The following is a 13,464-nucleotide window of genomic DNA, read 5'->3' as shown; positions in this document are numbered from 1 at the left end:
AACTCTAATATTCTATGATTTTAGTCAACATAGGAAGAAGTTAAAATGTGTCCCATAAAATGTGTCCCACTGTTTCATTCAAGTAGTAATAGAAAAGGTGACTTAAAATTGTATGCCTGATAATATAACCCTTTTATTTTACAGGTAACAAAAGCAAGTCCCAGGGAAGTAACATGACTACCTAATGGTGCCCATCTATTTGAGCATCAATCAATGTCACTGCTTCCAAATCTCTTTAATCATCAAATATTTTGCTTTCTTTTTGTTGTTGCTGTTATTGTTTTATTAGACTCCAGATCCCCCTCTGTGCCCCTGGAAATTCTCCTTTAGTAATTATGGGATGAGGTCAGGAATCTAATTTTTGAAAAGAGATCCTCAATATTTTGACTTGTAGTTAAAGGTAGGAACCATAGAGCCACATCAGACTACCTGGGATATAGTGATGGAGGGGAGCAGGTATGTTGCCCAGTTCTTGGGCAGTCTCTCCAATGTAACATAGCGGCACCTTCCTAACGGGTCCATCACGGTTATGCCACAGACTACCACATAGCAGCATCTTCCTAACAGGACCATTATTGTATGCCACAGGCTACCACTTCCCTTTCCTCCCCACCCTTCTACATGAACATGAAAAGCATGTAATATAAGTGACATGACTTGGTGTCTAGGTTACTTTTCTCTGATAGGTTTCCTATGGAAAAAGATATTCCTGAAAGAAACAAGAATTAAAAGAGTGGATCTAAACACCACAGAAATAGAAACAATTATAAGAGAATATTATGAAAAACTACATGCCAACAAACTGGACAATCTAGAAGAAAGGGATAAATTCCTAGAAACATATAACCCACCAAAACTGAAACAGGAAGAAATAGGAAATTTGAACAGACCAATTACCAGCAAAAAAAATTGAATCAGTAACCAGAAAACTCCCAACAAACAGAAGTCCAGGACCAGATGGCTTCACAGGCAAATTCTAACAAATATTTAAAGAAGAGTTTATACCTATTCTCCTCAACCTATTCCAGAAAAGAGTGGATCTCTAGCCCTTCCTTATCATCTGCTCCAACTTCATATTCTAGAAGTTTAATTCATCTCAACTCCTATAAACTTTCCTTATTGGGAAGCATGAATCTGTCTATCACCACACAACAAACAGTCTCGAGCCTTTTAAGGCAGTCTGGGATTTGGAAATTATTTACTTTACCTCAGGTCATGATGTATAATGCAATGAATTTTTCTTAATTGTTAGAATATATCATAAGAAGAAGGTCTTTGAATACTTGTCACTAGACTTTCTTAACCTTTCTGGTAGTAAAAGAAAAACTTAAATAGAATTCATATCTAATACCAAAGTTGGTTTTATAGAGAGACAATGGAGAGCAAAGTTGCTTCTAAGATCTTCCATGTAAAATTCCAAGCACCTCAACATTCATACTTCCTTCAGTCTCAACATAGATCTTATGTGTTCACTGGATGCAAATTGTGGCTAAAATACACATTTCTGTTCCTTATGCTATTCATGGATGCCAAAGTTTAGTTTAAGGCTTTTTTTTATGTAGCACACTATAAGAAATATATTATAATTCAGCTCTCAATCAAATATCATTCCTAATCTTTCTTGTTAATAAAAAAAGTGAATCAGTTTTTTACCTACTAATTTTGGGGAAAAGTTAGAAAGAAGAAAAAGGAAATGACTTACCTCTAAATATGCGTTCAAATAAAGGAGCTTAACTAAAATCTATACAATTTAACAAAAAAGTAGAATTCAACATAACTGAATTTCTTTTCATATCCTATTTAAGGATTCCAAGTAAGTACATTTTTAAGTCTTGTTATTTCTAAGGCAGTCTCATGATATGGCTCTGGGGATCAAGTACTCAGTTAAAGCCATAATAGACTACCGAATGATATACAAAAGATTTTGTGAACATTTTATGTTTGCTTTAGAAGCCTGAACTATTAAACCTGTGACAATTTTATTTATTTAAGAGAGTAAACAAGGAGATTAATGATATTAGTCCATCCTTACATCAGTTAAGAAACTATTTATGAGTTGTATTTAGAAATCTACCAAATGTTATTAATGTGTACAATTCTTATTTTTCAATGTAGTTGGGGTCAAGAAAGTGGTTAGTTAATATATGTACCTCAAATGCCTTAAGTGGATACCTATTAAAAGGTATACAAAATATAAATAGTACTGTATATTTTCAAAAATTTTAAATAAACAGAAAGATACATAGGTTTACATGTTATAATTTCAAAGTCAACACTAGCACATACGTTTTTCTTATCTAAATACATACTAGGATACTTCCTATTTCAACACATGCATCTACAAACACATGGCCATGCACATAACCTTGCTTTCTGCCACTTGCAAGAAAGTTAGAATATACAATATAGTACATTGTTTCAACTTAAATCATATTGGCAAATTAATGAGGATGGCATTAAAAAATTCTGATCTAAGAAATCAAAATACAGGAAGATAATTATTCCATAGATTAAAAACACTGAAGACTGATGAGAAGTTAAGATTTAAATTGTGTGTCCCAGTGATCTTGAAAGACAGAGAAGAGACAGGATTGGCTGTAAACACTCTGAACGCTCTGTTTGGCAATTAGGACTTTTGTCATCTAGCAATCCAGGCCAGGGACTCAGACCATCGACGCTGCAGATCGCAGAGAAATGGTATAGCTAGGGGCAGTTCTCCGCAAGGCAGGGGGCGCTGATGGAGACCTCGAGGCCCATCTAGATGGGAGACGGCGATTTGCTGGTCTAGCAGGTCGGGAAAACCCTTTTCCATGTGGAGATTTCACTGCCATGGATTCCTAAGAGACAAAGGAAGACATCCATTTCACTATACAGGCACCAACAATGGGCTGAATATATATTATGGATCCCACCTACAAGGTTAATGTATTAGCATATTTACAAGCAAGTAGAAGCATGGATAACTGAAGAAGGTAATTGTCTAATATTTGTGGTCTTGAATCAAAAGCAACTCACTTTTAATAAGGAATATGGCATTTGATAATCTTGTAGATCTTTTCACACTGCCAAATTTTAATACAACTGATCTCTTTTTACAGCTAATTATGAGTTCAGGATTCAAAAGTTTCTGTTAGATAACTTTGATGATGGAATTATAGATGTTTCTTAATGGGATACTAGGATGTATAATAGATACAAAAGATACAAAAAGATAATAATTTATAGAAGAAACCATGCTCATTTATGTCAAGTTATTGGCACTTGCAGAGGTCATTAAGCAAAAGGCACACAGATCACCAAATGATTTGTCTGATGCTATCTTTTTTCCCCACCAAGAACCACTATACTATTTCTCAAAAGTTTCAAAATTATCACTAAAATACTTCAAAATATAACTTCATTGTAATTGCTAATACAAAATCATTATCTATATTGGGCATCATCAGATGACTTAAAACCTTTTCCTTCCTGTCCCTTCCTTTTCTTTCATGTCTTCTTTCTTTCTATTTTAATGGAAGAAAAACATTCTTAGACACTTGCAGTTAAAAAAAAAATTAAAAAGTTTCCACCACACATTTTATACCAGTATTATTATTGACTTTCTTAACAAAGCCTATGCTCTTTCATCTGAGATGGGTAGTAAGATGGCCTCTATTTCTATGACAATAACCTGCAATTTATTTTTCTCTCTTTGGAATCTTACTTTTTTAGATTTGCTCCCGCAGCTGGGTGAGGGAGGGGATGAAGAACTACTCTTAAGAATCTACGGTAGAGGGCCCCTCCCAAACCCCCAACCAATGCAAAAATGTAGCTGATGAATATTTAACTGGTTATTTTATACATTTCCATTTGCCATCTGAAACTTGTAGGGCTTCCCATGTACTTAGGGACTCAACTAAAAAATGGAGAAATACAAAATCAGGGTTTTGTACCTTGTACAAACAGGCAAGGTTTCTGATAAAATGAACAAAAACTGGTATTTTTATGGGGTTGAAAGCCACATAAAAATAATTTTCACACCAGAAGGAGGCAACCTGCATAGTTTAAAACTATACTGCAAACACACTGCATTTTGCAAAAATACGATTTTTTGAAATATTAGCTAATTATAACAATCTGTCACCATGTAACTTTTTGTAAATTATGCATAAAAAGGGATTGTTGGATAGCTCTTTGCTGTAAATACCAATCTCTTCAACATCTTTTCCTCCTATAGCTAAGGAAAACTATATTCTTTTGCAAACAGACTGGAACAAAAAAAGAATAACAGTTTATTTTTTGCGGGGGGACAATTTTCATGTTAGGAATTTACACAAATAAGAATGACCTTAAACATTTTTAAGCTATAATATCATTTTATTTCCATGTACTGCCTTTCTGCTCCACAAATAAGAGAACTTTATGAGGCATTATTTTATGATGTGTTAGACCCATAGTCACATCCATGTGACTAATCCCATGAGAAAGAACATGAATCAAATGCTGGGAATGACTGAACCAATCATAGCCAACAACTGAAAAGTGCAAGAAATTATTTTTAAAATATTTCCAATACTCTTTTTAAAATATAAACACTAAAAGAATAAAATCCTATAAACCAATAAATGTGCATTTGGAATGTTTTTTTCAAGAAAGAAACTTACAACAAACATTGGATCTTCTTGAGGTTCTTGAGTCCATTTATTTTATTTATGTTGTCCCATTTTAGAATTTTAAAGAAGTTATAATGTACTATTCCCAATCTTAAAAAAACTGTATTTTAAGAAGTTCATATTGAGTTACAATCCTAAGGTTTACACTTATTCACAAATAAAGGGTTGAGAAGTTAAGAAGATGCCAAAACATGTGCCTCCATTCTATTTATATATGGGCAATTGACTGAACTCTGAGCTACATATGGATGCAGTTCTCCCAACATACATTAATTGCTTTCTCACCTCTGTTATCTTTCTCCAATCTACTCCTCGCTTTCCGTGCTGTGCTCCACACATAGCTGGCTTTTGCTGAAACTCTTGTTCTAACTGAAGTCTTTCTAACTGCTGACTTAACGTGGGCCCACTGCTGACATCAGAATTACATCTGGTCCAGTTATCCTGGAAGCATTTAGAATTTTGCAACGCAGACCCTGTTGATGTCTCATAGGTTTTCAGCAGCTTTTCCACAACACCATAATTTGACCTAGGATCCGCTGATCTTGGCCGGCCAGACAAATTACTGGGTCTCCAGTCATGCTCTTGGAGCATACTCCGGTAACTGCTGGGGCTCATGTGTTCCTGCATTTGTCTGACTAGGCCTGTTGTGGATATTTTGGTGGGATTGTCAGGCACATTTTCTCTGGGCACAGGCACGTGGGCACTGGTTTTCCGAATATCAGACACATTATCATTTTCTGATATGTTACCTGTATGAGTAATTAAGGTCTCACAGGGTTTAGGATCTTCAGATGATTCTGAGTAGCTTTGATTTTGCTGTATTGCCTGACAATTTCTATCTGTTCTAAATACGATTCTGTTAAATTCATCAGTCTTTGCTGCCAGTTTTTCATTCCTAGTTGTTCTCTTAAAGCCACAACTGAAACTTTTAAATGGGCCATTGCTCTCTGTCACTGAGGAGCTACACTCACTGCTTACATGAAGATCAGGATGAGATTTAGTAGGGTGATCTGGAATCATCTTTTCACACTGTGGCTTATTGGGAGTCGAGCAGGTTTTCTGAAACCACAATGGAGAGGGACTACTTTTTGCACTGATCCCAGTGTCATACGACCACATGCTAAGTCCAACATTTTCATTACATGGAGGCTTGTTATCTATTTTGGCTTTGGGTGCCAAAGAAGGAAACGTGATACCATCTTTCAAAGTCTTCCCTTCATCTAGACACAGCATAGGAATCTCATTGTGCCTCCAAAGGAAATCAGGATTGCAGTTCCTTTCCCCTTGACCCTCCTGGGCCATCTGGCTATTGTGGTCTAAACTTCCCTTCAAACTTTCATGAGCTTGTTTGGAATACGAGGTGGGAAAACTTCGAGATGTGCTTCTTGGAGGTGGAAGTGGTGGAATTTCATTTCTTTGCAGATCAATTGTATCAAGTTCACATGTTTTCCTAGAGTTGCTTTGGAGCACAGTGGTGCTTAGATTCTTTCTATTTTTCTGCTTTTCTTTTTCTAAATCGATGGGAAGAATGCCCTGGCCATGGTTGATCATGTGGTCTCTCTGAGGCATATTCATTACATTTGGCATTTCCTGAAGAAAAGAATCTGACTTCATCCTAAACAATTATAAAACATGATATATTAGTGATAATTTTATTTAGGACAAGTTCTCAAAAGAAACCATGGCTTAAGCAATGAATGTCTGCAGTAAGAAAAGGACTCCCAACTTCCTCAAACAGCATTTTCCTATAAATTCTCTAGTCAAAACCTCCAAGTCCTTTTTCCTGTAGGATAAAGCTCACTTCTCAGTGGTGCATTCATGGTCTACATGCTCTGACCCAAGCTATCTTTCCATTATATTCCCAAACTGTCTCTTCCACTCAGACTAGACTGTGTAGTCTCTTGGGTGTCTGCCACCGGCATTCCCATTTCTCCAGGTTCTCTCCTACCATATTGCCTCACCTCTGCTCTACCTACTGAATGCCTAGTCATTATGTCATGTGAGCTCAACTTCCTTCTCTTGAATTTGAAATGACATTCTAAGCTAAGAAGTGTGACAGAAATCTGAATACAAGCTCAGTGAAACATGAGTAATACCAAATGGAAGGTGCCATTTGGGCTTGAAACAAAAGTAAGATTTTTTTGGGTCAGTAAAGTGCATATAGGCAAAGTGAGCCACAATAAAAATAGTGGGCTCTTCAAGGAATAGAGAGTACTTTGGTATGGCTGGATCATAAAGCAGAGTGGGAGGGATGAAAGAAACATTAGGTTAAATTGTAATGTATTTGAATTACACACTAAGGATTTTGAACTTTTTTCTAAAGTGTATGGAATAGCAAGGAGAACTTTATACCAGGTGTGGTTTGTAAAAGAAAATTGGCAAGTAAGTCTTTTCGAAGTTCAATCAAAACAAAAAACCTAAATAAAGCGACAATATAAATTCACAAATTAAATTGATCATACTGATAAATATAAATCATATTTATATCTCTTCAGCTTGTAAAATGTTACAAGATAGAATACAATAAAGTGTAGATAATTATTCTCAATAATAGAAAATGGTAGGCAAAAGCAAAATGGGCAGGTGGAGGGTAAAGTTACATATAAAATATGGTTGAATAAAAAAGTCTATTGGAAGTCAATACAAAAATTCTTTCAGAGCTTCCTAAGAGCTAAAGAGAAATAGGGTACACACTGCTACTGTTTCTAAGAGGAACACACCCCTCATTAGGAGAAATATGTTGATCCTAGAACAATCCATTTTTACTTACCTTGCAGAGAATTCCAATTTATTTTTTAATTTGGTGAAAACTTACTTTTACAATTATATAGGTGCTTCTAAACTGAAACAGCATTTTTTAAATATCACTGTATATGTGTGTATACATATTTAGAATATGTTGTTCTAAGAATTATGTATGCTTCTACTATATACATAATAAATGTAGAGAAATAAATGACTCTTAGGTATAAAATACTTCAGTAGAACATCATTATATAATTAAAACTCCACATTGTTAAATCTTAAGATATATTTAACTGGGTTAGCCTTGCTGCGTACTCGTCCACTGGCCAAACACTCAAAATGGAAAAGAACTACATTTAGAAGGTACTTGTTACTTTGTTCTGGAAAGTGTACCTTAACCAAACACCAAAAGAGTGCAGTATTCCTCACAGTCAAATTACGGAAAGAATGAGAAGATTTGGCTTAGGAATTAGTAAACAGAGAAATATTCAATTAAAGTCTTTATCTCCTATCTAAGATAACAGATTTTAATAACTCATTGTTAATTCGCACTAACCAAATATAAAGAGGAGGCAGTTTGGATTCATTCACTGAAAGCAATATTTCTCTTGATTTTCTGATATAAAATAATCATAGATATACCAGCCCACCTTCTGTGGTTAGACCGCTTTCGGATTTCCTCTTGAAAGCTGCATAATTCTTCACTAACTTTGGCAAGTTCTTCAAGAGCCTTTATACATATAAGCAATAGCATGTTAGCACTTTGAAATGTAAATATTTCTGTAGAAACAGTTCTAGGCCAATCACAATCTTACTTACCAAGTTGAGGGCCCCAGAGCAGCTCCTGCCCTCTTCCCTCAAAGTCCTCAGACCAGGGCACGCCTCACATTCTCTTTGGTTATCTGTGGCCAAAGGATCCATAAACCCTACTTTTGATTTTTTTGTTGCTTTTTGTTCCTTACACATTTCATTTCCTTCACAGAGTAAGCTCTGCTCTGTTTTAGTTTCTTTTTCCAGACCATCCTGGTAATTCATCCTTGTAAATTCACATCGTCCTGAACTGGGGTAATTTGGAGAAGATTCCAGCACTTGATCTTGAATTGTTTTCTCACGATCATGATTGATGATCTTAGCACGTTCATCCATGTTGATTTTCCTCCGAAGCTTTACTTCATGGCAAAGCTGCAAAGAAAACGAAGAGAAAACTTTTTCTCCCCCTAATTTACTTTGTCAACATTTTGAATACGAAGCACACTATTTTGAGTTCTCTTTGCCATATCATGATATACTAAGTATCCTGGGGTATTAATGCTCATGCCTCTGAGTAGTACTTCTAAAACCTGATCAGCCAGAATAACTCTGATGAACCATAAGGACTACTCTTAGTAGGTCAAACTATGGATGGTAATTTCTATACCTCTGTGTAGAAATCAAACTCATTCAAAAATAAACCTGCTCCTATAGAAACATGTCATAATGATGCAGAAGCACTGTTACAAAGTTGGAATGTCCTGAATCAATTACTGGTCATGCTCTCTAATTGCTTTCAGAGAAAAGCAAGAGTTTAACTGATATTAAAGTGATGTCTTAAAAATATGTGATTCCACTTGCATGCCAACATTAAAGTGTCTAAATATTTTGACAGTATCATATAGTATGCTAGTTCATTCCATTCCCCAAGTGGACATTGTGCAACCAAAGGATGTTTCCTTTGGAAGTTATGCTGGTGTTATTGACATGTTGCTCGGTATTACTGAGATTTATTTTTAAAAAGAGATTTTTTTTTTTCAAAAAAGATTTCTCATCCTGATTAAAACACATGTGACCCTGTCCTATGTGATATTAGAACTCTAAGGCTTCCATCATGTATTATCTATGTTAAAGTGGATCCCAAATTATTTCTTGATGAGAGTTTAGTTTTACCTCCAGGCACTCACACAGCTCACCCCCAAATGGAGGAAGTAAGTGGCCTTTCTCTTTAGGCTTGAGCTGGGGGAAAGCTTGGCAAATTTCAAAGGAGTCTGTCAGATAACTATTTAAGCAAATGACTACATTTTACGGCCACAACTTATATCTACACCACATCTATTATTCAAGGAGTATAATAACAGATTTATTGTTGTTCAATATTTACCCAAATCTCAGAGAGAAGCACTATGCATAGTTGGTGCCTGAAGTCTATACAGTGCACGTATTTCCATAGATACTTACACATCTATCATTGGATGATCTCAGGATAGCATCAAATTACAGCCATGGATCAATCGTTTTGGCCCTCATAAAATTACTTGTTATGAGCTATTGTGGGCATTATGATTTGGGCTGACCTTGAGAGATATTATACAAAGTAACCCTCAAAAGTTCATGTTAACCTAAGGATGCTTATGGTGACATTGTCCTCTTTTTAAGGAGCTATGGGTGAAAACAAAATTGTCTTATTTTCGAAATCAGGGACAAAAGTACTATCCCTGGGAAACAGGTTTGCCTTTGTCTTCTGAATATTGAGAAATCTGCTAATTTTTATGTTACTAGAAAGAGAGACTTGCCGCATGCAATTCACATAAGATCCTTCCTCCTGTCTTCATCTCATTGTTTTTTTTTTGTTTGTTTTGAAATACTTTATCTTATGTAAAATTTATATACCATCTTAAATTCTCTTGGGATTTAAGTGAGGTATGGATAAGCAAATAATATGCTATTGATAGAAAACAAATTATTTTGTACAAGAAAATCTGTGTTACTTCATACCCAGCACTTGTTTATGGTTCTCTGATCATTTGAACAAAACAAGCAGAAGAGATTGCAGTGTGATTAAAAAAAAAAAAAAAAAGAATTCCCAGAAACCTAGGAACTCTATCTAGGGTTTCTATCTGGATTACCCCAGTTTTCAAATACATCTGGGTTTTGCAATAGCAAATGCAATGATTGTGGATAGTGGCTGAGCAAAGAATCATTAGCATCTTAACACTCAACACTGGATCCTCTCACTGGAAGATATCTCTTGGAACCAAGTCACATGTGCACATTTGGGAATCCACAATTCTTTAGTACATGGCTTAATAACTTGTGTCTGAGTTAATACACACAACTTAGTGATATATGTTAAACAAATACAGTCTATTATGCTTGCGGCATGTTATAATTTTTTGAAGCGTTGATGTTTAATTTTAGTTTAAAAAATGTCTTGATTCTCTGTGACATGTGAAGATACTTTCCTCTTGTTTTCCTCAAATTTTCCTACCCTCGTTTGTAGCCTATAAGACATGTATTAAAGGTACATTCCTATAGGCTACAAAGCTGGGAGTGGGAAAGAAACGTGTATTAGTATGATAAAGGGAGCACAATGCTAGTATTCAGGTATGAAAGAGCATCATGTATGGGTATTCTGGGTAAGCACATTGTTCAAACATACTCCCAGTAATGGAGCTGAATATTGCAGGCAGCAAGACATAAACAGTACCATGGCTACTATCCAAGATGAAGAAAATGTATTACAGCCCTCTATCTCCTTGATGCAGAAAGAACAGTATTTCTATAAACTATCATCCTATGTTTAAAATACATGTAATGCGTGCTCATCAAAAAGGCTAATATTTACCATAGACAGAATCTACAGAGTTGTCAGAATAATTATTTGACAATAAAATATCTAACCTGACAGCAGATTATTTCAGCCACATGGCTTAAACAATTGGCTAGGCTAATCCTGACTCCTTTAATTTTTTTTGCTTGGATGCTAGAATGTTTTTTTAAAGATTTTATTTATTTATTTGACAGAGAGAGACACAGTGAGAGAGGGAACACAAGCAGGGGGAGTGGGAGAGTGAGAAGCAGGCTCCCCACTGAGCAGGAAGCCCGATGCTGGGCTGGATCCCAGGACCCTGGGATGGAGCCCGATGCGGGGCTGGATCCCAGGACCCTGGGATCATGACCTGAGCCGAAGGCAGACGCTTAATGACTGAGCCACCCAGGCACCCCACTTGGATGCTAGAATTATCTGGCCTTCCAAACCTTTGGGAAACAATGACCCATGAATTCAGGTTTCTGTTTGGAGTTTTGGATTCTGATTTGACTTAGACATCTCCTTGTTGATCCACCCTTAGTCTTTGGATAAAGAGGAGTTAAGAGAATAAGCAAAACACATTTTCCAACTACAGAGGTATGAGCGGTGGATTCTTGTTTCAGTCGAATCATACGCTACATGCCTGCCTTCTCAGCTCTGTTACAGGAACAGTTTAATAGTTACTCTTTTAAATTTTTCCTCGTAGCGTGCCGATTTATATTTTATTCACAACCAATTACACGGCTGTTAATAAGAAAAATATTTACACTACAAACACATAAAGCACCAGCTTTGACTGCCTATGAATAAAGGCCAAACAGTCTGTTAAAAGAATCACTTTGGCAATGTACACAAACCACGTGACAACATGGACTTCTCTAGAAGAATGCAAGATAAGTAGAAATAATTTTCAGTTGAAACCAGCTCAAAAATACATCAATGTAAATACTTAAAGGAAATATTCCAAGGCCAGGGATGGTTTAATGGGGATAAAATGACTATTTGTATCAGAGTCATGGCACGTTGTTTTTCATAACCCCTTTCCTAACAAATGTGCCAATAAATGTGGCACATTCTGCCAGAATAAATATCATGTCCACCGCCATGTTGATATATGACACTCCTTTTGATTATACTGAATTATCTAATACATAATTTCGTTTAGTAGACATGATTCATAAATCATTTCAGGAAAGATCTGTATTTTAATGCCCAATTGTAATTTTGCTAATATATGTTCCACCAATTATGTTTTTCTTATATTTTCCTCCTGGACCTTGTGCTTGAAAACTCATGCAAAAAACAGACAAATAAACAAACAAACAAACAAAAACAACTCACTTTTGATACCAAGGCACTTTAGTCAGAAAATAATAAATTGATACACTTTAGAATGACATTTTAAGTTCTTAATTTTCATGCAGGGCTGTAAAAAAAAACCCAGTCCCTTCAATACCACTGGATAAGGTTCTGCTATTTTTGGTCTAGTAAATGTCATTGAGACATGCATCTCTTAGGTAGAATAAGGAAAACAGAATCAGCTTTCAATACAACACAAATTTCAAAGAGAATTTTCATTCTGAGCTTTCAATGTATTCAAAACAAATCAGTTTGTACCTCTTCTATCTTCTTCTGCATGATTTTCCATTGACTCTCCCATTCCTTCCTTTCATTGTCAAACTGGTCCAGTAATTCCATCTTTTCCTTGTGCCAGTTAGCTTCTGTGTTCTCCCACTGCTTATGCAGGTCCATGGCAACCGTGTGAGTGTTAGTGAAGGGGTATTTCTGCTTGTCTCTGCCTTCTTAACTGTTTCTTGGAAGCTTGGAGTTGTTTTATTTGAAGCAGTCTCACTTGCCTTTAAAATAAAGCCTAATATAAACATAAGGAGAAAGAGTTCCAAATCCATTTGCTTTTTGGAAACATGTTATCATTTTGTTAAGAGCCATCGACATAAACTATAGGAAAACTGTACTTAAAAGAAGAGAGGAGATGATTAACAGTCTGCTTAAGAAGAACTAACAAAGTTGGGACACCTGGGTGGTTCAGTTGATTAAGTCACACTGACTTTTGATCTCTTCTCGGGTCTTGATCTCAGGGTCTTGAGTTCAAGCCCTGCATGGGGCTCCATGTGGGGCATGGAGGCTACTTAATTAAAAAAAGGAAAAAAAAAAAGAACTAACACAGTCAAAAAGTATTATTGCCCAAAGGGTTTTTTTTCCCCCTTTCTCAAATGGGTTCTTCCCCCTTTCTGAAATCAGTCAGCAAAATTATAGCTAAATGCATATGTGAGATGTAAGCATTCATTTCAGCAACCACCTAATCTAAAGATGGAATTTTTGTGTGACTAAGAGTAGAAATATGAAATTCCACTGTATTGTCGTACCTATACAACCGCGGTAGATTCTGTTGCAACAGATTTACTCCTGTTTTGATGCAACCAGATCGTGTTTCTGTGAACTAAAGTCCTGAAGCAGTACAGGACCACAGTCTCCATTTTACATTCA

At 35.9% G+C, this 13,464-nt stretch overlaps 1 protein-coding gene across 1 annotated transcript; it reads right to left on the bottom strand.

Annotated features, from left to right (window-relative positions):
- Positions 1 to 942: 942 nt before the first annotated feature.
- KIAA0408 (KIAA0408 ortholog) lies at positions 943 to 12,731 on the bottom strand. Its single transcript, XM_032407909.1, has 5 exons — positions 12,577 to 12,731; positions 8,217 to 8,579; positions 8,048 to 8,127; positions 4,938 to 6,267; positions 943 to 2,837 (listed from the first exon to the last, which is right to left on the bottom strand). Exons 1-5 carry the CDS (start codon positions 12,709 to 12,711, stop codon positions 2,664 to 2,666), a joined length of 2,082 nt encoding a protein of 693 aa, XP_032263800.1. The 5' UTR covers positions 12,712 to 12,731; the 3' UTR covers positions 943 to 2,663.
- Between the last annotated feature and the right edge of the window lie 733 nt (positions 12,732 to 13,464).

Source organism: Phoca vitulina, unplaced genomic scaffold, assembly GCF_004348235.1.
Source record: "Phoca vitulina isolate PV1807 unplaced genomic scaffold, GSC_HSeal_1.0 scaffold9, whole genome shotgun sequence".
In the NCBI taxonomy this organism is placed as follows: Eukaryota; Metazoa; Chordata; class Mammalia; order Carnivora; family Phocidae; genus Phoca; species Phoca vitulina.
This window is presented reverse-complemented; position numbering and strand designations above follow the sequence as displayed.